Below are 27,408 nucleotides of genomic sequence, written 5' to 3' on the forward strand. Positions count from 1 at the left end.
TAATTTCCTTGTATTGCTTCACATGCTCTACCAAAGCTCAACAAAGTAATTCAATTTCATGTTTTTTTTTTTTGTTTTGATTTTTTATTCTAAAATATAAGGTTAATTTGGATTTTGTCGTATCAAGGGTGCGTTGAAATTCAAGTCACTTTTTAGGGGGTTAATTACACTATAACATCTCATGATGCAGGTGACTCCAAAGCCTCTTCTATATCTGATTGGACAGAGAATAGTTCAATAAATTATTAGATTTTAAGACATTTGATTGTTTTAGTATAAAAATAAAAAATAAAAAAAATTTATGACAGTCAATTATCTTAATGGGACAGTTAACTATCATAAATAATTTTATTATTATGGTTGTGTTTATATCCGAATAAATATTTTAATATTAATTTTAATCTTATTATTATAATATTAAATTTTATCTAATTTTGTCATTATCTGCATTTTAATTTCATCAAATTGAATAGGATCAAATTTAATGCTTTTGTTTCTCTAATGCTTCTAAGAATTTTAGATTTAATATGAGCTAGAAGAGAATATGGTGAGACTATCATTTGTTAATAGCTCAAACCTATAGCATGATTTTATTGACAATGGTCTACTATATGGTTCCAAACAAAGTGAAGTGGTTGTAGAGATAGCCAACAATAAAAGTAGCAGCCATAGAAATGTGTAGAGATGAAGCATTGGGTTTGGATGCATGATTAGGTTGGTCCAGGAGAGCAAGGAGTGCATGAATTCTGGCATGGAAATTTGTCATCGTGGGGTCATGTTCAGTGGCCTCAATGGACCTTATGCACTTGCCTTTGCTATGGTTTAAGTCTCTTCTTTTTTTGAAATCCAAGTCAAGAGTTTTCATGATATTTTGTCATACACCCAAGCTAAAGCTGTTGACCCACTTTATCACGTTATAGACACTTCATCATCACGTGGTCATTGCACGTGATACACCAAGAAGCACGTGATAGCCCCATTTTTTATGGATTAGCATGTGATTTGATAGTTGTAGTATTACTTTTTTTTCATGTTATGGGTTTAGGTCAAGCCAACTTCACATGAACAGATCTTACATTAGAAACAATGGTATTTATTATTAGATCATGATTCTATATTAACTTCGTTATCATATTAATAATCTCCTTGACCTTAATTAGTAAAAAAAAAAAAAGAGGTAAAAAAAGACAATATTTGGTGGTTAAAGTGGAGATCTATTTCTAATTGTCATTTTTTCATAAACTAAAAATTATCAATCTTTGACATGATTAAATGTGAGATGAACAGATGATTAGTTAGACTATCTACTTTTATTTTATTTTTTTTATGAAAAGACTTGATTGTTCGTAAATTGCAATGATATTGAATCTGAAATTTAATTTCTTTATGAAATTATTATTAAATGATAACATTTAATAAAACTGAATTTTAATCTCAATTTTGTAATTTTTTTTATTATTTTTTACTGTAACTTCATTGTTAAAACAAGAATTCATAATGTTACTCTTAAGCCCAACACAAAGAGGCCCAAACTTAACTGTGGGCCCATTTTGATTCTCATAACTCATAAACAATTAAAATGTAACTGCGTTTCATTAAAATAAAAAATTAGTACTATGAAAATAAATAAATAAATATTAAAAATATGCACACCTATATTGTTAATAGTATATATAAACTATACATTGATGCTGAATTTATATACATAAACAAAATTTTGAAGTATCTAGCTTTTGTTTTGTTTCCTTTTTTTGGTACAAATAAGAATCATAAGGGTACATAATCATCAGTTTCTCACCACACAAATGCCATGCTTTGCCCAATCTGCCTACTTTATCAAGCTAAAAGGTTTTCTTTTTGGCCATGATATCAAACTAAAAGTTTCAAGAACCAAAAAAATAATAATAATAACAAGTATCTAAGGACCAAGCCCGTGATTAAAAGAACAACAACATGGTACTTAAGACAAGTTTTGTCATTCCATATGGTGTTTAAATGGGTTTTTCTGAAGAATCAGCAGAAGAAACCTTGGCAGAAAGGGTTTTGTTAGATACCCAGAAGAAACAACCAGCAGGGATTTTCTTTTCATCAAAAACCTTATCATCACTCTTAGCCTGTTCCTTCTTCATTTTCTTCATTTCTCCTTATGTAAAGATCGCATCAAGTAAGCCTCTGCTAGACCAACTCCTGCTAAACCGACTCCAGCCGTTGCCATTGCTAAACTGATAAAAACTTGTTTATGGAACCAAGGATTCAGTTGATGATGTATTCTGCTAGGCTTGTCCTTGAGAATTGAGAGCACAATTGGGATTGGAAAGAAGTTTTCTGAGGAGCTTGGGAAATTTATAGGCTGCTGCCGTGACTTGGTGGCTAAGGACTCGATAGGGCTGAAATTGTTGAATTCTTTTGTGTGGTGTCGATTCTGAGAACGTGTTGGATTCCATTTTCGTTTACCTTTTTTTGCGGGAGTGATGTCAGCGAATGTGTTACAGAAAACTGTAAGAAGTAAAAACTAACTGAAGTTGGCGTGCGTCAGCAATGATGTGGCATGCTTGGTTTTGTTTTGCACTTTCCTTGGAGTTTAGATTTAGTGAGAGTTTAGATGTACTACACCTCTAGGCAAGGCAGGTATTCCTTAAAGTTTTAATCACTAAAAGTTAAATTTAAATATTAATTATGGTGAGATTTATTTGGTAAAAATTTTTGTTAATTTTTTTTAATTATAATTATAATAATTTTTATTGTTATTTTTAATTTATCATCCATTTAAATGAATCTTTATTTGAGTGATTTTTTCGATTGATTTAGTTGCAGCTGACTATAAATGTGGATCATGCATTTTCTTCGGATGGTCACGCCTTCAGAAATTTTTTGTTTCACGTTTTTGTGTCTAGATAAAATTAATTTTGGTTTGATTAAAAATAATGATAGAAGTAAAATTAATTAATGTGATAATAAAATTAAAATTAATGGTGAGAAAAGATTTCAGATGTAAATGCAATAATAATAATGAATTAAATTATAATAAAAAATTATTATTAAGGATATTAAATTAAAAATTATATATAATAAAAATTTTAAATTATTTAATATTAAAATTAATAAATTATTAAAAATTATTAAATTATTTTAATATCAAATAATAATTTTATTAGAAATAAGTAAAAATTAATAAAATTAATAGCATTCAAATACATGCTAATGTCTATAGAAAATTTTTTTTTCGTTAAACGCAGTTTCACTGGGGTTGCTTCTAAGTCCAATTGCACCCTTAAAAGTGCACTGAATAATGAAATAATTCAAATCCATATTGTTTCTTTGCAATTGATCAAGTGAATATAAGAAACCAATACTTTGACATAAACATTGCAAATAAAGATGAAGAAATTATTAAAGAAAGCAAACAAACCATTTTATTTTTAATTTCCTTTTTTGGGGGGCGGATAAATATAAACAACCCATTTTAACTATACAAAGGCTGCTTGCTATATATACAAGTTCAAGCATGATCCGGCAAGATCGATCACCCCAACCTGACTGCAGGCGAAACATAATAAACATAGTCATACGATTAATACAAGGCTAATTGCAAGTTCAAAGGAATCCTCCGATTGATGTTACAGTATGATAATTCCAGTTAACCTTTTTTCTGGTCACAACTCTCTACTTCTTTTCTCCCATTCTCCAATGTTGATGCATGATTCGGATGTATCTTCTTGAACAGTGATGAAAAACAACCACTAGATTTTTTCACTGCAAATCTGTCTTTGCTCTTATCTTCTTCCTTTCTCTTCATTTGATCTTTATGGAGCTTCCGCATCACGTAAACTTCAGCAAGTTCGTATCCAGGAGTTGCCATGGCCTAGAGGCTCAGATTTATGCAAATGATGAGATTGAGAGGGCAAGTAATTTATAGCGGTTTGTATCAGCTTGGGAATCAAGCAAGCACAAAATCAGGAGCTGACTACTAGCATAAATATTTCTTCTTTTTGCTGACTATTTCATGGCGGCTTTGAATGTTTTTAGACAAGGACAAGAAAATGAAAAAGGAACGTGTAAAGTGCTGTCTTTGTTGGACGGTTGACGATTAGCCTTGGTGCGCAAGGCATAATATTAGATTTGCTGATTTTGTGACATTTTAAATTTTTTTTAGTTGTTGCCATGCTGTTTGGAATTTTGCAATCTTGGCATTTTCTTATACACTGTTTTGGTTTTTTGCTCCACCTTACTTTCCTGAATCCAAAATTACAGTTCTTTGAAAATTGTTTGAAGTGATTTTGTAGAAATCTAAAATCAATAATTGCAAAAAATTTGATGGTGAAACTGAAAATTTTTACTATATGCCATAATGGTTTGGGACAGTTAGACGAAAAAGGTTTTCAAAAATCAAGAAAAATAAAAAAAAAATCACAACTAATCTTTTTTAAGGTGTAATTGGTCATCCAAAGATTTATTTTTTTAATAAAATTATAAAAAAAAGTTTAAGATTTATTAAAAAGATAAATTTTGATATACAAAAAAAAATCAAATTGGTTTAAAAGTCTGTTACATGTGGGGAAAGATTGACACCCCACCACGCCCATAATTGGTATCAATTAATCATATATTATTTTTTGTATTTGACGAAATGGTTTTGATTTGAAATTTAAATAATAATTCTTTTTATTTTTTTGAAGAAAATTAATTTTATTGAAAGTTTTTGTTTTGTAGAAATATTTAAATTAAAGAATTACCTTAAAGTTCTCCAACGTTTAGATAGAACTTTAAAATGACTCTTTTGACTAAGATTCACTACGATATTCTTTAAAAATAAAGATAATATTCTTTATAGAAGATAATTATTAGAGACTCTTCAATATTTAGATAAAGTATCAAAAATTATTTCTATCAATATGTTATTTTTATTTTATTTTAAAAGTCTATTTTTTGGAAAATAATTCATAAAAACATTTTATGCAAAGAAACTGATGAAGTTATAATTAACCAAGAAACAATAGTAAAAGGCATAAATATGCAAAATGAATGCAAGTAATAATAAACAAATGCATATATGTCAATGGATGATATTCCTGATGATGAGATGCTATTTTGAAATCGGATTCTTAAACATAATAAGACTACTCATACTCACCCACCTCTAGGCAGAGTTTAAATACAACTATTTATGTTTAAGATCTATTTTTTTATTTTTTTATTTGTTTAAATATGATATTATTGTGAATTAAGGATTCGTGCCAATAATTTAGTGAAATAAAATTTCCTAAATATGCCATGTTTTAGGTGACATTTAGGAACAAATTATTTCACGTGAGATTTTTAAACATATCCTTGAAATTTTAGAATAGTTTTTAGTATGGGTTTAGGTCAGGGCTTTAAGGTTTGGTGATGATTTAGGGTTGTGTATTGATTTTAGGGTTTAGGTTATATTTAGGACCTTGATGGATTTTTAAGATTTCGAGGTTTTAAGGTTTGGGTTTTTGAGATTTTAAGATTTTAAGGTTTGAATGATTTTTAAGTTTCAAATTTTAGGGTTTGGGATTCTGAATTTTAGGGTTTTTAAATTTTAAGGTTTTGAAATTTTAGGATTTTAAAGGTATTTGGTTTTAAGGTTTAAAGTTTTGGGGTTTAGGGTTTTGAGTTTTAAGGTTTTAAAGTTTAAGGTTTAGAGGTTTTAGTGTTTGAAGGGGTTTAAGGTTTAAAGGATTTAAGGTTTTGAGGTTTAGGGTTTAAAAATCTTAAGGTTTTAAGGGTTTTAAGGTTTCGATGGCTTTAAGGGTTTCGAAGGTTTAAGGTTTGAAAGGTTTTAGGTTTTTGAGAGTTTAGGGTTTAGAGTTTTTTAGTTTAAAAATTTTAGAATTTCAAGGGTTTAAAGTTTCGAGGGTTAGGGTTCCGAAGGTTTAAAGGGTTTTAAGGTTTGAAAATTTAGGATTTTTGGTTTTGAAGGTTTAAAGTTTAGAGGTTTAAGGTTTGCAGGGTTTTTAAAAGAACATGAACACTTCTAAAAATCCATAACATTTAGGCAGACTTTCGAAACAAGTTTGGTTTTTATGATTTCATGAAAATTTATTAAAAATTTTCATATATTTCTTCTTTTATAAAAATTTATTATTATTACTTATTTGTTTTTATGATTTAATAATTTTCCAACATATAGGTTGAATTATTTATTATTGTTATTTTTTAAAAGACGATTTTTATTTCCTCCATCATCTAGGTAAGAAAAAATTCTTTTTTATTATTCTATTTTCATTATCACTTTTTTATACTTTTTTTATTTTTTAATTATATTTTTTGGTTATTATTCTTCTTTATTTTTTCAAATTAAAAAAAAAAAACAAAATTTTTGAAATCATTTTCATTTTTATTTTTGTTATTATTATTAAGTTATTTTATTTTTTATTTTATATTATTTAACAAGGCTTGTTTTAAAATTTTTACAAAATTATCAAAAACTTTAACTTTATTACTCATTATTTATTTTTTTATTTATTCATTTTGTTTTCATTATTATTATTATTAAAAAAAATTTATTCTAGTAAGTTTAAATGTTTAAACGTGCATAAATAATGATAAAACAACACAAAAGGATAAAAATAATATTAAAAAATTAAATCAAAAAATTTTTAAAAAAACTTGAACCAAACCAGTCAATGATCTGGTTAACATCTAGCAATTTAAGATCGGTTCAATTGGACCAATCAACATGGGAGGAAGTCAAGTCAGTGAGTCGAGCACGTGAACCTCAAGTTAGGTCGCTGGTCCACACGCGGATTTTAGAATTCCAAAACGACATCGTTTTGGACCCCTTTGCCTATATATATATATATATATATCAATTTTTTTTCAACTCATTTCCTCGTCTTTCTTAAAAAAAAAAAAAACTTTTTTTTCTCTCAAACAAAACCTAGAGGGATCGGTTGATCTCCAGAAGTCGGTAGATCAAAAACCCAAAAAACACCAAAAACAATCCTCTCGCCTTTCTCTTTCCCATTTCAACCTTTTTTCACCCAAAAACACCATAAATCGCCTAGATCCAACTTGAAACTCTTCGATTCCAAAAAAAAATTTTTATTGATTTTTTTTTAAGTCGGCACTGGGTTTCTTTTTTTTCAAGGGATTGCGATAATTTTTTTTGTGTTGGTTTCTTCTTTTCTTTTTTTTTTTAATGGTAGTGGGATTTTATTGGTTTTTGGTAGATTTTTTTATGGTTCTTTGTATTTTCGGTAGAACTTTTTTTTTGTTATTTTAAAAGGGTTTTTTTTAGCTTTTTACGTTTTTTTTTTTTTGCAAAGTTTTCTGGTGGTTTTTTTTTGTAAGATTTCCTTTCTTTTTTGTTTAGTCTTTTCTAGCAATGATTTTTTTTGCTTTTTTTTTGTTTTTTTGGTAATCTTTTGGGCAAGTCTCCTTTTTTTTGTTTGGTGTTTATGAAACTCTATTTATAGAGCTCCAACTGCAACTCCCCTTACCAAGTGATGATAGCAAGTGAGATTAAGTCAAGAGGTAGGTGTCGGGCAAGGTATAGTACGATGCAGGGTAGTTAAGGGCTTAGGTGGGTTTGGTAGCCAAGAGAGTGCCAAAAAGGTTCAGGGGAATAAGTGGTAATGGTGCCATGCACGACACCCACTGCCACTGACCTCTTTTTTTGTTTATTTTATTTATTTATTATTTTTTATGTTTAATAATTAATTAATTAATTAATATTATTGTATATAATTATATAATAAAATAAAAGTAAAAATAAAATAGTTGTCCCAAGCCTAGAAAAAATTGGGTTTCGACCCATGAACTTAATAAAACCAGTAAATTTAAAATCGAAACCCAATTTGGTTTATTTAAAAAATTCAAACAAAATTCGATGTTTATAGCTATTTTTCTTTGCACATTACCAAGAATTAAGAATAGGGCAAAGACAAAGACAATAATTTTATTCAGAGCCAACTCAAGAATTCTTTCAATTTTTTTATAAAAAACATGATATGTTGGAGATGATATAAATTGACGTAGGTTGAAAAATAGAAAGATCGAAATTGAACTATGAGTCTGAAAATAAAAATGACCAAAATTGAACCACGAGTCAAGAATAAAGATGTTCATGATTGAACCATAAGTTAAGAAATGAAAATGACTAGGACTAAACCGTAAGTTGAGAAATAAAAATAATCAGGATTGAACTACACATCAAAGAATAAAGATGACTGAAATTGAGCCGCAAGTTAAAGAATAATGATGATCAAAATTGAGCTCTAAGTCAGAAAATAAAGATGATTGGGACTAAGTCATAAGTCAAAAAATGAAAATAACAATGATTGAACCATGAGTCAAATAATAAAATAACCGAAATTGAATCGTAAGTCAAAGAATAAAGATAACCAGAACTGAGCTGTAAGTTAAGAATAAAAATGATTGAAACTGAACCGTAAGCTAGCAAAATGAAAATGATTAGGAATAATCCACAAGTCAACGAATAAAGATGATCTGATCTAAACTGTAGGTCAAAAAATAAAAGATGATCGGGATTAAACTATAAGTCAAAGAATAAAGATAATTGAAACCAAACCACGAGTCGAGAAATGAAAATGATCGAGACTGAGTAGCAATTCAAATAATAAAAATGACCAAGACTAAGCCGTAAGTCGAAGGATAAAGATGATAAGGACTAAACAGCAAGTTAAGGGGTGAAAATGATCAAGATTGAACCACAAGTTGAGAAATAAAAATGATCACGACTGAACCATGAATCAAAAGATAAAAATGATTGAGGCTTAACCATAAGTCAAAGAATAAAGATGATCAGGATTGAGCTGCAAGTTGAGAAATAAAAAATGATCAAGATTAAACTACAAGTCAAAATATATAAATGACTAAGACTGAACCATAAGTCAAAGAATAAAGATAACTAGGGTTAAACCACATGTTAAATGAGGTGATCGAGATTAAACTGCAGGTCAAATAAGGTGGCTTCCAATATGAGCTTGCGTGCAAGTTATTTTGAGGCTTAAATCTGTTTGCCAGCTAAACTAAACTTAAAATTTGTATACCAGCAAAACCTAGACTTAAATCTGAATATCAACTAAATTGGGCCTAAATCTAAGTACCATCTAAACTTGGCTTAAATCTGAGTGCCATCTAAATTGGGCTTCAAATTCATGTGCCAGCTAAACTGAACTTAAATCTTAGTACCAACTAAACTAGACTAAGAACCTACATGCTATCTAAACTGGGCTTACACTTTATCTTGCATTTTATCTCATCTTTTTTAATCATTGTTTCAACAATCTATTTGTTTTTTGTAAATCTTTTTCTTTCGACTTTTCAAACTTTTTTGATATTTTGATTTCTTGTTAAACTATTTTTTCTTTTTTGAATTTCTTTTTCACTTTTCCATGATAGGCTTCTTTATCTTCTTTTTTTTTGTTTTATTTTCCCTTTTTTTCTCTTTTTTTTATAGACTTTCTCTCTTTTTTTTTTTTTGACAAACATTTTCCTTGATAATTTCATTTTCTCTTTTTTTTTTCAAAACTTAAAAAAACGTTTACATTGTTTAATTTTTTATTGTTTGCAAAATTGACAAATGAAGTTACAATACAAACGTTTGATCCCAAAATAGATGGTAAAATATAAATATCTTTACACCAATGCAACTGATCATAGGTGCAAAAATTTTTTTGTGATTGTAATGCAAATGACTTTCTATGGTGCAAACATACCTGATAAAGATGCAGATGCCCAACTTATTCCTATAATGCATAAGTTAGTATTTTTTCATGTAAATGCCCTTATAATGGTGTAAATGTAAATTTTTTTATGACACAAATACATCCAACAAAGATGCAATAACAAATTCTTCACATGCAAATGCCCTTTTTCCAATACAAATGTGAATGTTTATGTATGATACAAATAACCCAAATGTATGAACACAAATTTACAAATTCAAAATTTTTTTTCAATAATGTGAATGCTGCCTACAATTATGAAATTTCATTTCAAAAGTGCTAATGTAAATGTAAAGACTTTTAGGATGCATATGCCCTAACGTAAATGCAAACACCAATGTATAATGATGGTGATGTAGATGCGCGTTAAAAGATGCAAATGATAAAAAATACCTTTCTTCAAAATTTTTCCTTTCCAATTCTATTTATTCCCCGTTATCCACCAAATCGAATCTTTCAACTTTTTTCTAAAATGATTCAAACTTATCATTTTCCTATCTTTTCACTTGTTTTCATTTTAGTTTTTATGGAATTTTTGCTCTTCTTTTTTTTTTTTTTACAAACACCATTGTATAACGATAGTGATGCAGATGAGCATTAAAAGATACTACTGCTAAAAAATACCTTTCTTCAAAATTTTTCCTTCCCAATTCTATTTATTCCCTGTTATCCACCAAATCAAATCTTTCAACTTTTTTCTAAAAGGATTCAAACTTATCATTTTCTTATCTTTTCACTTGTTTTCATTTTATTTTTTCAGGAATTTATGCTCTTTTTTTTTTTTTTTTACAAACATGTTCTATCAATTTTCCTTTCATTTTTCAACACATTTTCTTTTTTATTTTCATTTTCATACAATATGCAATATATATTTTAGACTTGATCACAAAATCAAAAAGACAACCACTACATTCTTTCTAAAAAAATCTTTTTTCTTTTTTTTTTGTTAATTCTTTAATGAAGACATTTTCCTTTATTGAATCCAAACTAGTCTAAAGGTTCTCACAATTTAAGAATTTTCTTTAACACCAAAACAAGGTTTTCTTATTTTTCACAAAAATACAAGATTAATTATTCAAAATTTGTCTAAAATGATTAACAAAATTTTCCCATATAATTAAATTTCTATGGTCACAAACAATAAAATGTCCAAGCAAATATGATTTTAGAGTTTCTTGAAAATTGGTGTTCCCTATTAGAAATGAAAAAGGTGATGATGAGTTGAATGGTTCAGCATGCCAAGGTTTTAGTTTATTCAAGAAAGGTTCACCACTTGAAGAGAACAAAAGGGATGTATACTTTTCATTTGGGCTCACAAATGAGATATAAATTTTTCTAAAGTAGGAATCTTTTAAAAACCATACGTTTCAACACTTTCTTTAGTTTTCAAATGTGACAGTTTGATAAATGTCAAGGTCAATTATGATGGGCTTGAAATTTTGAAAGGTCATTTAGGAATGAGAGAAAAAGGCTTAATTTTTCAAAATTAATCCCTCGATAGGTTTTAAATTTTTAAAGCATCAACATTCTTGGATCTTTCAAAAATCAAAGTAGCTTCATACTTACTTCTCTTACTTCCTATGCACAAGATTGGCTTTAAAGGTTTCAAATTTCCTCTAGACTATCTTTTTTAAGGTTTTCACCCTATAACCTTTTTTTTTTTGTTGATCATTCCACCATGCACTTTAGAATTCTGATTTTATCTTAAAATGAGTTGTTAGATCAAATAGGTGTCTTGGCAATGAAAGCAAACAAAGAATTCACAAGTTTTATAACGGTTCATTAAAAAAGAGCTTCTCAATTTAAGCATTCATGCCTAATCCAATATGGACTTTTTAATGATGTAATATAGGCCAAGGTTTGGGGCTATCGAAAAAAAAGATAAATAGGCCCAAAATATATTTAAAGGTGATTAAATTAAGGATCATTTCACTTCATATATAAGATTCTTTTTAGGATTTCTTTTTTCTGTCTTTTCATTTTTCACACTGGTTATTCAATCATTTTTTTGCCTTTTCTTTTATTCAATATTGCTTTATTTTTTTTCTGGCCTTTTTTTTCTACCTTTTTTTTCTTACATTTCTTTGCACACATCCACCTTTGATTTTGTGAGTTCAAAATTTTTTAGGAACTCAATTTATTAGACATTTATCCCTTGGCATGTAGGGTTGTTTCTTTATATCTAGAATAGAACCTCACCATACGTGATTCTTAAATATGTCCTTCTTTTGTTCTTAACATAGAGTGTGATCCTTGATTAAAGTTTTTTTAAAAAGAATTTATTAGACTTAAAGGGATAGCAAGGGAATAATTTTCTTGTTTGTGAAAGAATAATGAAATATGACCATTTGTCATCTCAAGCATAATCACTTAAGTTAAAAAGTAATTTTTTTTATAAAAATGAATTTAAAAGAAAGGCTTTTTAAAGATTTTTTTCCTTAGGATTTTTCTATTTTTTTCCTTTCTCTTTTGGGTCTATTTCTATTTTGGCTTATCTTGGTTGCCTTTACAAATTTTATTTTTTATTTTTTATGTTTTTTATGTTTTTGATTAGATTGATTAAACTTCTTAAGTGAATGATGCCACAATCATTTTTTATTTTTTTTTCATGCCCTTATAACTCACATATCAATCCACTTTGCCAAGCATGATTAATTTCAATGTCCCATTTCAATGTGACATTTTAAATGACAATGACATCGATGAACTCAAAATAGGTCTCAAACGGTTTATGTCATTTAATGAAAGAGAAGGTTGTGGCACAAATCAAGTTGTCTCAAGGTCAATGGGTGGTTTTACTCTTTTAGTTGATTTGCCCAAAAACATGGAATAAGGTAGGATGAGAATTAGGGCTTTTATGTGTTCAAAATCATTTGATAAAATTTGGTTATTTTGGTTTTGGCACATTTGAGACTATGGCATAATCTTGACACATCAAACTACCCACATCTGGATAGTAAAAAAAAAATATCATGTTTGCTTGGTTTTCAATAAATCCAAAAAGTTTTTCTTCTATTTTTCAAATCAAACATCTCATTAATCATTGCCTAGGAACATGATCAAGTAAAGATAAGGTTTATGAATTCCAATTTATATCTCTTAAGGGATTATGGTGGATAAGCAAATCATGCAAATGGTTTGGAACATAAAAGCGTTTGGAGAATTATGAAGGTATTAAATGGGTTTATTTCTAATAGTAATCATCAATTCTTTTAAGACTCTTGTCACTTTTTATAAATTTTTTCTTCTTTTTGTTTTTGAAAAAATCTATTTTTTTCAAAATTTTGCTTCATTTTTATCCTAGTTTCCCTTCATAATCTTGAAAACTGCTTATATGAGGCTTTATTCTCAAATCATTGCAAATCAATGTTTTTGAATCTTTTTCAAATAGGAGTTAGAAAGTATATAAAAATAAAATTTACAAATCCAATCTAACCAGTCAATGTGTTAATAGTTAAAAAGTCTAAAAATTAAAAATAATTTTTTTTTTGAAAACATAATAGTCTACTTTCTAGAATTTTCAAAAAAAAATTATGCACAACACTAGAGAGGCCAAAGATTATTTGCAATAAATGATTACACCATCCATTCCACAATATTGTTTTTCATTTTAGACCCATTCAGTTTGACATGCTTAATCATTTCCAATATTCAACTTTTCCAAGTTTTTGCCAAACTCAGACAAAAAAGAAAGTAAACTAGTTGGAGGATGACTTTGGCTCTATCAAATTTTCATGATCATGATTTTCTCTTGCAAGAACTTTAGAATTTTTTTTTTTTTACCAAAGGGAATGTTCTTTATTCAACAAATGATGGGATATCATAGAGAACAATTAAATAAATGCATGAATGACATAATGTTTTTATGATGAATTTTGTGAACGTGTGCAATAAAGGTGGTGCATATTTTCTTGAAATACAATACACCTACCATTCAGGTTTGATGAGAATCACATTGTTTATCCGTGTATGTACATCAAATAACCAGACGTATTTACATGAAATAAAATGTGTCTACTATATAGTGTGATAGAAATTGTACCATTTTTGAGTATATGCACATGAAATGTAATGTCCTATTTCATTATGTGTTTACATAAAATGCAATGCATGTATAATACAAGTTTAGAATCATATCATTTATGAATGTATAAACATAAAACACAATGACACATTACATAAGTAATGAGATGTATGTATATAACTGATGAAGCATACTTATATGTAATGTATTGGTATGTCATAGCATGACAAGATATGTTTATACAAAATACAATGCATGTATTATGCAAGCCTAAAAATTTGACACTATCATTAATGTAAGATTGAGTGCATGTATTATCTATTAAGATGTGCATGAGATAGAATATAAATACTATCTAGTTAAGATGTGTATGAGATGAAATGCATATATTACTATCTATTAATATGCACATGAAATGAAATGTATATATTATCTTATTTTTTCCAACTCTAAAAATATGAGAATGTATGCAAATAGAATCAAATGAAATGTAAGAAATGAAATAACATTGACTCTCTTTTTATTTTTTAAAAAGGAAAAAAATTCAAAAACACACATATTCATTTTATTTCACATGGAATGATCATGATTCAAAAGTGTTTTTTATTATTTTTTATTGGCCAACAAAGAAATTAAGAAAAATTTTTATTTTTCCCTTTTTTTAAAAATTTTTTTGTTATTTCTTGTATTTTTTTAGATTTTTTTTACCAGATCATTTTTTGCAACCTCCATTAATTGACTTGATCAATTCCAAAGCTTTTTTTTTTTATTTTAAAATGTCGGTACATTGAAAATACAAAACGACTTAATTTTAAATTCATTCAAAAAAATATTTGGGTTAAAGCAAAATGGGTAAAATCTCTTTTTTTCAATACTTTTTACTTCTTACGCTTTTAATCCTTATTTGGCTAGCAAAGAAATTAAGAAAAATTCCTTTAATTTTTTTAATTTTTACTTTTTTCATGGTTTTTTCTTTTCTCTTTGTTGAAAAAAAAATGAACAAAAGTACTTTCTTTGAAGATGCAATTCATAGACAAATATTAAACAAACCAAATAGCATGTCAAAAGAAAACTTTTATTGGAAACGTTTTTTTCTTCTTTTTTTTTTGCATTATTATGACCCCCAAAGTATAGGTTGTATTAGAGTATTCTTTATGTGTCTTAATTTGAGTAATTCTATAGAAAGGGTCGGTATAGCTCTACCTAAAATTGGTCTTTTAAGGTTCACTATATACTGGATTGGAAATTTATGCATCTAAAGGTTCTCAGATTATTCCTTACATCATCATCCATTATAAACTAGTAAGATATCTTGATCTTCACCCATGATAGGCTACAAATAAGATGGTTCAATCTAAGTGAAAGTGTTTCATTAGCAAATATAAATGTTATCATCTCACAAGAACATAGCTACTTAACTTCCTCCTAATAGGAAAAGAGCTCGAGTTTAGAGCTTATGCATGCAAGTACCTATGCAAAGTGTATGGAGAACTATAACAAATAAAATAATATAAGTAAAGGCAAAAAATGATAAAATCAAAGTACAGATGTAAGTAACATGCACTATTTTTCAAAAAAATTAAAATAAAAAATTAAAATTAAATACCAATTGAACCATTAAATCCAAAACATGGGATAACGTATGATTAATTTTTAGCATGACTCTTAAAAGTCTCTCTAGTAGAGTTGCTAAATTGTTGTAATGGTTTTGGGATCGTTAGATGAAAAATATTTTTAAATCAAGAAAAATAAAAAGAAGTTGCCACCTATCTTTTTTAAAGTGTAATTGGTCACTTAAAAGTTTATCTTTTTAATAAAACCATAAAAATAGGTTTAAGGTTTATCAAAAAATAAAGTTTGATCTACAAAAATAATCAAATTGAATTCAAGAGTCGGTTAAGTGTAAGGAAGGATTAGCACCCTACCATGCTCATAAATTGGTATCAATTAATCATATGTTATTTTTGGTGTTAGATGAAATAGTTTTGATTTGAAATTTAATAACAATTCTCTTTATTTTTTGAAAAAAAATCAATTTTATTGAAAGTTTTTGTTTAGGAATATTGTAGAAATCTTTAAATTAAAAAACTACCTTAAAGTTCTTTAATGTTTATGCAAAGCTTTAAAGATAACTCTTTGACTAAGATTCACCACGACATTAATTAAAAATGAAAATAACATTTTTTGTAGAAGATAATTGTTGGCGACTCTCCAACATCTAGGCAGAGTATCAAGAATTATTTCCCTTAAGATGTTTTTTTTATTTTATTTTAAAAATCTATTTTTTGGAATAATACTTTTCATTAAAACATTTTACGCGAAGAAACTAATGAAGTTACAATTAACTAAGAAACAATAGTAAAAGGTCTAAACATGCGAAATGAATGTAAATAATAATAAACAAATGCATATATGCCAATGGATGATATGCTTGATGATAATATGCAATTTTGAAACTGGGTTCTTAAACATAATGAGACTACTCAGACTCCCCCACTTTAAGCAAAGTTTAGGTATGACTATTTATATTTAAGATTTTATTTTTTATTTTTTTTATTTTTAATCTTGATATTATTATAATCACAAAGTCGTGCTAATAATTTAGTGAAATAAAATTTTCTATATACTCCATCTTCTAGGCGATATTTAGGAATAAATTACTTCACATGATATATTCAAATGTATCCTTGAAATTTTGGAATGATTTTGAGTATGGGTTTAGGTCAAGACTTTAAAGTTTGGTGATGATTTTAGATTGTGTGTTGATTTTAGGGTTTAGGTTAGATTTAAGGCCTTGATGGATTTTTAAGATTTTGAAGTTTTAGCGTTTTAAAGCTTTAAGGCTTAGGTTTTTGGGGTTTCAAGATTTTAGGGTTTGAATGATTTTTTAGTATTGGATTTTAGGGTTTGGGGTTCTGGATTTTAGGGTTCTAAATTTTAAGGTTTTGAAATTTTAGGATTTTAAGGGTCTATGGTTTTAGCGTTTAGCGTTTTGGAGTTTTAGGTTTTGAGTTTTAGGGTTTTAGATTTTAGGGTTTTGGAGTTTAGGGTTTGAAAAGTTTAGGATTTTAAGGCTTTTAGAGTTTAGAGGGTTTTAAGGTTTTGAATTGTAGGGTTTCAAGGTTTAGGGTTTAAAAATCTTAGGATTTCGACGATTTTTGGGTTTTGATGGTTTTGGGGTTTCAATGGTTTATGGTTTGGAAAGTTTTAGGGTTTTGAGAGTTTAAGGTTTAAAAATTTTAAAATTTAAAGGTTTAGGGTTCCAAAGGTTTGGAAGTTTTTAGGGTTTGGATTTTAAGGTTTGAAAATTTAAGATTTTGAGTTTGGAAGGTTTAGGGTTCAAGATTTAGAGTTTGGAGGGTTTTTATAAGAACACGAACAACTCTAAAAATTTTTAATATCTAGACGAACTTTCGAAGCAAGTTTGGTTTTTATAATTTTATTAAAATTTATTAAAATTTTTCATATATTTCCTTTTTTATAAAAAATTATTATTATAACTTATTTGTTTTTTTATTTAATAATTCATCAACATCTAGGTAGAGTTATTTACTATTGTTATTTTTTAAAAGACAATTTTTATTCCTTCCATCATCTAGGTAGGAAAAAAAATCTTTTTTTATTATTCTATTTTCATTATCACTTTTTTATACATTTTTAATTTTTTAATTATATTTTTTGGGTATTATTCTTCATTATTTTTTCAAATTTTAAAAAAATTTTGAAATCATTTTCAATTTTATTATTGTTATTATTTTTAGTTATTTTTTATTTTATATTATTTAATAAGGTTTGTTTTAAAATTTTTTACAAAATTGTCAAAAACTTTAACTTTATTACTCATTATTTATTTATATTTATTTATTCATTTTGTTTTCATTATTATTATTATTATTATTAAAATTTATTCTATCAAGTTTAAAAGTTTAAACATGCATAAATAATGATAAAACAACTCAAAAAGATAAAAATAATATTATAAAAATTAAATTTAAAAATTACAAAAAAAACTCAAATTGGACCGATCAACGTCGGGCAATTCAAAAATGGTCAAAGACTAGTTCAATTGGTTCAATCAATAGGAGATGAAGTCGGGTTAGTGGCTTAGGCATGTGGACCCTAGGTCGAGTCACAGGTCTATGTGCGGATTTTGGGGTTTCAGAACGACCTCGTTTTTTTATTCCATTGCCTATATATAAAACTATATTTTTTAACCCATTTCATCTCCCCTTAAAAAAAAAAAAAAAAAAACTTCTTTTCTTTTCTTAAACAAAATCCAGGAGGGGTCGACTGATCTTCGAAAGCAGATTGTTGTCGATTGTGTTGGTTGTCATCACCAGTTGCCGCTAGTGATCAAAAAACCCAAAAAGCACCCAAAACGATCCTCTCACCTCTCTCTTTTCCATTTTAACATCCTTTTCATCCAAAATGCCCCAAACAACCTTGATTCACCTTGAAACCCTTCGGTTCCGAAAACTTTTTTTTGTTATTGATTTTTTTTTAAGCTGACACTAAGTTTCCCATTCCCAAGGGATTGTGATATATATATATATATATATTGTTTTGTGTTAATTTATTCTTTTTTTTTGTGGCAGTGGAAATTTTTTTATTTTGGGTAATTTTTTTTATCGTTCTTTGTATTTTCAATAGAACTTTTTTTTTATTACTTTCAAAAGGTTTTTTTTTTTGGGCTTTTTACCCTTCTTTTTTTTTTTTTGGCAAAGTTTTTTAGTGGGTTTTTTTTTTTTAACATGACCTTTTTGGGTAAGGTTTCCTTTCTTTTTTTGTTTGCTCTTTCTAGCAGTGATTTTTTTTGTTTTTTTCTTTTTCAAGCTTTTAAGCAAGTTCTCCGTCTTTCATTGTTTGGTGTTCATGAAACTCTATTTATAGAGTTTCGGCTGTAACTTCAGCTGCCAAATGATGGCGGCACGTGCGACTAGATATGGGAGCAAGTGTTTGGTAGAGTGTGGCATGATGCAAGGTAATTAGGGGCTCAGATGGGTTTGGTAGCCAGTGCTCATGGGAGAATGTTTTGGGGGGGGGGGGGGGGGGATTAGAAGAGTGAGTGGTGGTGGTGTTATGCACGATGCCCATTGTCATTAGTCTTTTTTGTTTTTTTGTTTCTTTTGTGTTTTTTTGGATTAATTATTTTTTGTGTTTAATAATTAATTAATTAATTAATATTATTTTATATAATTGTATAACAAAATAAAAGTAAAAATAAAACAATGGGCCCAGGCTTGGAAAAAGAAATTGGGTTTCAACCCTTGAACTTGATAAAACCGAGATCCAATTTAATTTACTTAAAAAATTCGGACAAAATTCAATTTCTAAAACCCTGCACTCAGTTAAAAAAGTTTATTTTTCTTGAAGTTCATTTAGCCTGCTGCACTCAAAACTGTTGAACATATTCCTAGTCTACTGACCAGTAAAGAATACAAGCTTCAAGTATTCAACTAATTCCGGGAACATTAGGTGGACGAAGCCACTGTTATCTAGACATTATTCTTCAAAGAAAATTGGAAAAGAAACCCTTTCCTCATCTTTTAGTCAGTGACGGATATGAATTCACCTATGGAAAATTCTCAGTCTCCTCGAAGCTTCTAATATTCTTTCTCTTCGACCAAATGAACTGACTCTGATATACTCTTCGCCACCAGGACCAAATCCCTTTCCTGGAACAGTCACTATGTTTGTTTTCTCAAGAATTTCACTTACATTCCAAGAACTCAATCCTGGAAAATGTACCCATATATATATATATGTATATATAAGGCGCATTCCTGCCACCATAAAACGTTCAAGCCAAGTGGGTGCATGGTACCCAGAAATAAAATTAGGCTAGGGAACTTCATGCATTTCACGACGAATGAAGACAGATTAGTAAACGAAAGCCCGGATAAGCTTACTGGAAAAGAAGGGTCCTGCACAGCCACTGTCACATTGGATCCCAGAAGCATCTGCATGGGAGAAGCCAAGAAAAATTACATCATCTAACATAAAGCCAGCTAGAGCAAAACAAGTGGCTAATCACTCGTATACTTCTGATGTAACGAGTATGCACATTTTGACACATATATACCAAAATTATTACCTGGTTGATGAATGATTAATTTTAATAATTATAATTTTAAATAATACCATTCGTGTATTTTACAACTTTATAAGAATTATTTACAAAATAACAACAGCGAATCATGGTATATTAAATGTTTTCAAAATGACAAAAGTTTATTATAATGCAGTATCAAATACTTACAATGCAACATGTTTGATATCAAAACTATTCTGCAAGTTGGTAGGCAATCTTTTCAAAATAACAAAGTTGAAAATGATGGAGTATCAAACATTTATAATATATCGAGGATGTTTGATATCGTTCATAGTCTTCTCATCAAAATTCTGCTGTCAATTATAATTCTTTTTTCCTTGGCTGCTAAAAAAGAACAGAGTTAAATATTAGTTATTTTTGGAATTGATATGCGGTAATACATGCTCGTGGTCTTGTAGGCGGGTTATTGTGTACGAAACTAAACATTAATTAAATTCGACAACATCAACATCTGATGATCCGAATAATAAAAAATTTAATTTTTTTTTAATAAAATTTTAATTTTGAATCTTTTAAATAAAAAAATATATTTAAAAAAATTTACCTTCTTTCTATTCTAGATTAATCAAAAATTTCATATTAATTAAAACTCAAAATAATTATCGAACATTAAAAAGTCTCAGGCAAAAAAAAAAAAAAATTCCACAATTTATTTATTGGTATTGTGCATTTTTTTTGTAAAAAAATAAATAAATTAGAAGTTAACCCTTTCTGTTTACGTTATCAACCTGAACGACTACTTTCTGTTTACGTTATAGATTTAATTGGCAGAATGGTAAAATAGAATAATCGAACGGCGATTATTGAAGGATTCACATTGGTTACTATAGACCTGTCCTCTTCTTAACATTTGTCCATAAATTTATTTTCCGTACCTCTCAAAACCCTAATTCCCAAAATCCGTTAAAATAAAATGAAATCCCCATCGCTCTCATCATTCTCTTCTCCATCTCCGATGGATCATGTAAGCCGCCATAATCTCTTGATTTCTTAAATTTTCTTGAATAATTAATGTTTTTTTTTTAGTGTTTTTCAGTAATACTGATATTTTTCTTAAGCTCTGTTTTGTCTTTTTAATTATATACACGAAAATGTAAGATTGGAAATTTTTTCTTCATTCTTTATTAAGAAAAAAAGAATCGTAATTTGGTTGAAATTCTGTATATCAATGTGGGTGAATGATGTTATTGCTGGTTTGGTTTAATGCCCCTTTTTAGTTTGCTAAATATGAAATTAGTGTTTGTTTTAATTAAAGTTTAAAAGTGCTTCAATCAAAGAAATATTCAAGTAATTGATTTTATCCCAGTGCATTTCTGGGCTTCTTCTGCTGTATTAAACTAGGTAGAATTAATCAGCTGAAAAGCACGAAATTACATTGCTGAATTTCAAACAGATAAGTTAGTAAAACTCCGGCATCTGTTCTTGCCTGAATGTTGCTTCGGTGTTTCACTAGTATTTTAGAACCATCACATTTATGTTTCCTTTAATAATGTGTCCTAAACCCTTGCTGTAGATAGCAGATTGAGATTGGCGATGCAAAATGTTCTTCTAAGATTTGGAAGTGTTAAACTATGTTTACAGTTCACGCAGTTTCTTATGGGCTGATTGAGTGTGTTCTGATGTATGGTTTCTATGAAGGTCAAACTTGCTTAGGCACAATGCTTAAGGCTGATGGTTTTTAATTCTCTGAGAGCTGGTAGATACATCCATCGATTTTGGGGTACAAGCACTCTATCCCTTGATAGTTTTTGTGCATTTGGCTATCCAGTAATTTGCAGCCGTATGAAGGAAATCAAAGTAAAAGATGCTTCTACTTGGTGTACTCTTGTACCTGATGGAGAACCCCATATCCAGTCTGTATGTGAGGACCATAAGTGTTCATCTGTAAGTGTGAAATCTACCCCTGAAATAGAAAAGAAATACGTCCATCGTGTTTATGATGCTATTGCCCCCCATTTTAGTTCCACCCGTTTTGCTAAGTGGCCAAAGGTTGCTGCTTTCTTGGAATCTTTGCCTACTGGCTCTCTTGTCTTGGATGCAGGATGTGGAAATGGGAAATATCTAGGGTTAAATTCCAGCTGCTATTTTATTGGATGTGATATAAGTCCTCCCCTTATCAAAATATGTGTTGATAAAGGGCATGAAGCTTTGGTTGCAGATGCAGTTAATCTTCCTTACAGAACTAATTTTGGTGATGCAGCAATCTCTATTGCTGTGTTACATCACTTAAGTACGGAGAATAGGAGAAAGAAAGCAATTGAAGAATTAGTGCGAGTAGTCAGAAAGGGTGGTTTAGTTCTAATAACCGTCTGGGCTGTAGAACAAGAGGATAAGTCATTACTAACAAAATGGACTCCACTTACCGAAAAGCATGTAGAAGAGTGGAGAGGACCACGTAGTCCTTGTGTTCGTTGCCCTTCATCCTTCTCTTTAGAAAGCATTCCTGAAACTGAGGAAAATGGTTTGAGTGGGCATATGAAAGATTCTAGGGAGAGTTTAATGGAGGATATGCAACAATCAGCATGTTTAAACCCCCAAAATAAAGATGATTCATTGGTTTCTAAAGATGGGAGGAGTCAACAGGAATATTTTGTCCCTTGGCACTTACCTTATCATCGTGCTGAAGTTAGTGGTGCTTCTGCTGTTGCTCTTGCAACTGGTTTGGCAAAGAAAGATGATAAGAAGGGTGCTGTAGTCTACAACAGATATTACCATGTGTTTGGTGAAGGTGAGCTTGAGAGGTATGTAATATCTTCTTTGCAAATGCTTGCAGTTCTATTTGCCCATTTATTTATTGAAATATACTGCACATGGGTCAAGCCTCCTCCCCCATTCAATTGGCTCAAAATTGGTGTGAATGTGGCTTCTGATCTAGATAGATGATTTGATTGCTGAAGAATTTTACCTATCTAACTGGCATTTTAAATGTACTTTAATTTTACTAAGCTAGCTGGGCATGATACCATGAATCAATAGTGGAAAGTTTTTTGAACCACTGGCCCATGTCAAGTAAGTGCTTATAGCAAACAGCTGTTTTATCTTCTCCCTTGGTTCAAGACCAAGTTGCTTACCATGAACTTAAGATGTGGCTGAAATTTATGTTTTCCCAGTAAGAGTTGCTCAGTGTAAATGTTTTCTTTACACTAGGGGATGGAAATGGTTTAAAACAGTCAAAATTCGAAGTAAATAATTGTATTGGGAGGTGATGTCAAAGGGATTTAGATGATTTGGGTTAAGAAAGAACCTGTTCAAGCCCATACTTTTATCATACTAAAATCAATTAGTTCCTTTGTTGCTTTTAGAGTACGATGTTGAGGTTTGATGATTGGAATGGAAATTACCTACTGCCATATACATCTTGTAGATAAATATTTTCTGCTCATTTTTTTTTACATAAATTTGTTGTAGGTTGGTATCTGGAATGGATAATGCTGTGATCGTTGATAAGTTTTATGACAAATCAAACTGGTGTGTCGTTCTTGAGAAAACATTATAAGTATTAAAGAACTGTGTTGCTTCAATGGATCTTAATGGAATTAGTATTGAAGAAAATTGGTTGTTGCTTTTCAGTGACAGCCTTTGCACACTCTTCATGGTTGAATTTGGTTTTAGCAATATGAAGAATGAGATTAAAAAGTTGCTGGTTAACGATACTTCACCATCTCTTAAATAGTAACAGAGGTGCTCATCAATGTGGCAAAAGATGAAGTTGAGAGGTGCAGCCAAAGAGATAATTGCTCAACCTTTTTCCCCATATACAATGTGTTGGTATTGCTAGGGCATATATTTCTCTCCTAAATGAGGAACATCAGCGAAAAATTCTGTTTACAGGTGTCAGATTGTGAGTTAATAGTTCGTCTCGGATCAAAATTGTCCCCTGCTCTTCAGTTGTTCATCTATTCTCCATGCAAACTGAGAATGCATTAAAAAGACAAGAAACCAGCAACTGACATTGCTTGTCAGTTGTCACATGTAATTGTTTCCTAACACCAAAAGTAGGGGAGTTTTTTAGCTAATTCCTATCTAGTTGCCAAGAAATTATTAATAAGAGGTGCATGTTGGCAAGAAATATCAATTTCATTTAATTTTGTTTAAAAACCATAATGTGTTTGATAAAATTTTTTTTCCATGCACAGGTGACTCTGGCTCTGGCTCTGGCTAGTAGTTCAATATTTGTTCCCATATATAGAAAAATTCAACTGGCTTAGTAAATAACATTAATAATGATGGTGTAGAACAAGGATAAAAAATAATCCAGAGCTAATAACATATGACTCAATTTCAATGGGAGAAGAGAGACATTAATTTTATTTTTGGCTAGGAGTTAAATTTGCTGTTCAATTGTAACACTTCAATACTTAAGAGCAAGACCTCTATTTAGGAATTTTGATGGATGGAAATTGACATGTAAACAGAATTTAGGTCTCTTTTTTACAAAGAAGATCGTAATTTAATGAAAGGATAGGAAAAGAAATTATAAGTGATGGCATTAACTTCGATGACAGCATGCGCTAAGTAGATTAAGTCTCAACTGCAATAATCCATAGAGGTTAGAGGTTCATTGCTCAATGCCTTTGATTGTGTGGAAATTAATGGCTGGCTATCAAGAAGAAAATAAAAAAAGAGAAGAGAAGTGAGAAAAATTATAAAGAGAAGAGCTAAAATCTCTTTCTTCCAGTATCATACAAATTTAAAAAACAGCGAAAGGTCAAGTCAAGATTACCTCAAATGTTGTTCGACTGTTGGCTATGAGTAGAGAGTACGCGCCAACTGTTATGCCATATTTAGCCATGACTGAAAGCAGGCGTACCATTTTGTCAGTTATGGGGGCCTTAAGTACCATCTACCACCCAATTCTTGAACCAAGCAAGTAGCAATTCAGCAATAACATCCCTACTCCATCAACTATTGTCGAAAATGAATTATTAACCAACTTAATAAAATACAGGGATTGGAGTGTAGAAAAAGCATATATATATATATATTTTATTTGTCTATGATTCAAGTTTTTCTTGCCTTTCTTCATTATTCAAGACTCACCACACATAGCAAATGCTTATTCCTTAACCCACCCGAAGTTGCCTAATTAGTTAATGACGTGAGAAATGATAGTGCCTCAATTCTTTAGAACATGAAAATAGTGACTCAATTCAATAAGGCAGGAGCAGGACAGCTGGCTGGTTTACATCAATTTTCAAAGGCCAATTAGTGCTGTGGGACAATTTTGGGTGCTCAAAATTTGGTAAGTACGTAAATGTTCACTTACATTTAGCCAATTATCTAAACCTTTTGTCAATAAGGGATCAACGAATCAAGAATGGCGACGGATAGAGGAATTAATGAGCCATTCTCTGTCTTTAAACCATGCAGCTAACAAATAACAATACTCGTTTACTATAAATTTTCAGCCCTTCTGTCACATTGTAAGCAAAAATGGCAAAGATTAAGAAGCTCTTCCCACTAAAAGTTCTTTTCTTGTTGTTTGAAATCCTGCTTAAAACATCAGGGAAGCAGCACTACCTTGGATTCAAGGTTAGCAATGGCGGCCCTGCAACCCAATTCAAATTTCTTAAACACTCCTCATTTGTGCAGATAACAGATGAACATTGGTTTTTCACCTAGAGGGTGCACTTTTGAAGTCATGTTCACAGTTTCCTTACTTCATGCTGGTGGCTTTCGAAGCTGGAGTGCTCTTTAGAGCTCTTATCTTGCTTCTTTTGTACCCTCTTGTTTTGTTGGTTGGAAGGGAGCTTGGACTGAGGATTCTGGTTTTTATGAGCTTTGTTGGTATTAGGAAGGAGAAGTTTAGAGCTGGGACTACCATTTTGCCCAAGTTCTTCCTGGAAGACGTCGGTTGTGAAGGCTTTGATATGGTGATGAGCTATAAAAATCTAGGTCGCCGTGACTGGAATGCCTAAAATCATGGTTTAAGGATTCTTAAGAGACAACTTGGGAATTGATGCTGTTGTTGCAAGAGAGTTGAAGGAATTTCACGAATACTTCTTGGGTTTAATGGAGGAAAAGATGGATGCTGGACTTGTTATAAACCAGAAAATGTGTACTCATCAAATTGGTTTAGGTTGCTTCAGAAAATCTCCAGACCTGAAAATTTTCTCACATTGTAAGGTAAAAGCTCTCCCTACTGTTCTGTCTCTCATTGATTTCGATTAGTAATTTATTTACTGACGGAGAGTAAACAAAACCTCTGTTGCAACAGGAAATTTACCCGGTGACAGAGGCAGAAAAGAAGAATTGGCAAGTCCTTCCAACTAAGAAATACCCAAAGCCATTAATCTTCCATGATGGGAGGTTGGCTTTTAGGCCAACCCCATTAGCCGCCCTAGTTATGTTCATTTGGCTTCCATTTGGCTTCCTCTTGAACATCACCAGAACCATTATTTTCATATCATTACCTTACAAGTTATCGGCACCTTTATTGGCCTTGTATGGGGTGATTAACTACCGTATCGGAAGCAGAACCTCTCGTTGCTTCAATCAATGGTGAAGGAAAACCAGGAGGCATGCTCTACGTGTGCAACCACAGAACTTTGCTGGGCCCAATTTATGTAACTATGGCTCTCAGGAAGTCTGTCTCTGCTGTTACCTACAGCATTAGCAGGTTCAGTGAGGTAACTTCCCCTATCAAGACAGCCCGGTTAACAAGAGATCGAGAGAAAGATGGGAAAATGATGAAGAAGCTTTTGAGCCAAGGTGACCTTGTGGTTTGCCCTGAAGGAACCAATTGCAGAGAACCTTATCTGCTAAGATTTAGTCCATTATTGACAGAGATGACTGATGAAATAGTTCCTGTAGCTATAAAATTGCAGGTTAGCATGTTCTTCGGATCAACAGCTACCGGACTTAAATGTTTTGACACAACATTTCACCTCATGAATCCAAATCCTAAGTGCTTGGTCAAGATTATCAACAAGTTACCAAGTTGCGAAACACATAATAGTGGAAAGAAATCAAAATTTGAAGTTGCCAATCATGTGCAGAATCAGATTGCAACAGCTTTAGGATTTGAGTGTACCGATCTTACAAGGAAAGACAAGTATGCAATCTTGGCAGGTAATGAAGGGATCGTATAGGTCAAATGTTTTTCATTTGAGCAGAAAACGTTTCCAGGAGAAACAAGTTGCCTGTTTATAACACTAAACCAGTAGCTACCATAAGCCCCTGAAGTACTTATGATCGAGTTCATTGGATGAGAGCTTCAAGCATGATCAGAATAGGCTTGGACAATCAAAATAATGAACTTTATTAGGATAATGAAGTACAGATTTAGTTATTGTGCATGCTTGTATGTGATGATTGTGCATTTGTATACGCGATGTGTTGTAGTTTTCTTGATGTTTGATGAAAAGAATTATCAATGGATAGCACAATAACAGTTATAAATTTATGAAAGTAATTTTGCAGATCGGAAGAAATTAAGCAGAGTCCAAGTACTTGACAGTTTGCTGAACATGGTGCATCAGTGATCAATACTGCCCTGATGCAGTTTTGGAAAAGAAAATGTTTCCTTCACTTTCACCTCCCTCTGATAAAAATCA

At 30.2% G+C, this 27,408-nt stretch overlaps 1 protein-coding gene and 1 pseudogene across 6 annotated transcripts; both read left to right on the plus strand.

The window, feature by feature from the left end:
* Nucleotides 1-20,682: 20,682 nt before the first annotated feature.
* On the plus strand, nt 20,683-23,985 carry LOC111295045 (tRNA (carboxymethyluridine(34)-5-O)-methyltransferase-like). Of its 5 annotated transcripts, none has more exons than XM_089758310.1 (4): nt 20,683-20,816; nt 21,491-22,593; nt 23,261-23,320; nt 23,423-23,985. In XM_089758310.1, exons 2-4 carry the CDS (start codon nt 21,524-21,526, stop codon nt 23,523-23,525), a joined length of 1,233 nt encoding a protein of 410 aa, XP_089614436.1. In that variant the 5' UTR covers nt 20,683-20,816; nt 21,491-21,523; the 3' UTR covers nt 23,526-23,985. The 5 variants fall into 5 exon arrangements, with proteins under 5 accessions (XP_089614436.1, XP_089614438.1, XP_089614437.1 ...); XM_022888574.2 differs by having other exon boundaries at nt 20,721-20,816; nt 21,366-22,593; XM_089758312.1 differs by having other exon boundaries at nt 23,261-23,985.
* Nucleotides 23,986-25,285: 1,300 nt separating this feature from the next.
* On the plus strand, nt 25,286-27,126 carry LOC111294970 (putative glycerol-3-phosphate acyltransferase 2; annotated as a pseudogene). Its single transcript, XR_016340890.1, has 2 exons — nt 25,286-25,978; nt 26,070-27,126. The product of XR_016340890.1 is annotated as a putative glycerol-3-phosphate acyltransferase 2 (transcript).
* Nucleotides 27,127-27,408: the final 282 nt, after the last annotated feature.

The sequence above is a fragment of the Durio zibethinus genome, chromosome 3 (assembly GCF_047325235.1).
Source record: "Durio zibethinus cultivar Kanyao isolate XHJ-2024 chromosome 3, ASM4732523v1, whole genome shotgun sequence".
NCBI classification, from domain to species: Eukaryota; Viridiplantae; Streptophyta; class Magnoliopsida; order Malvales; family Malvaceae; genus Durio; species Durio zibethinus.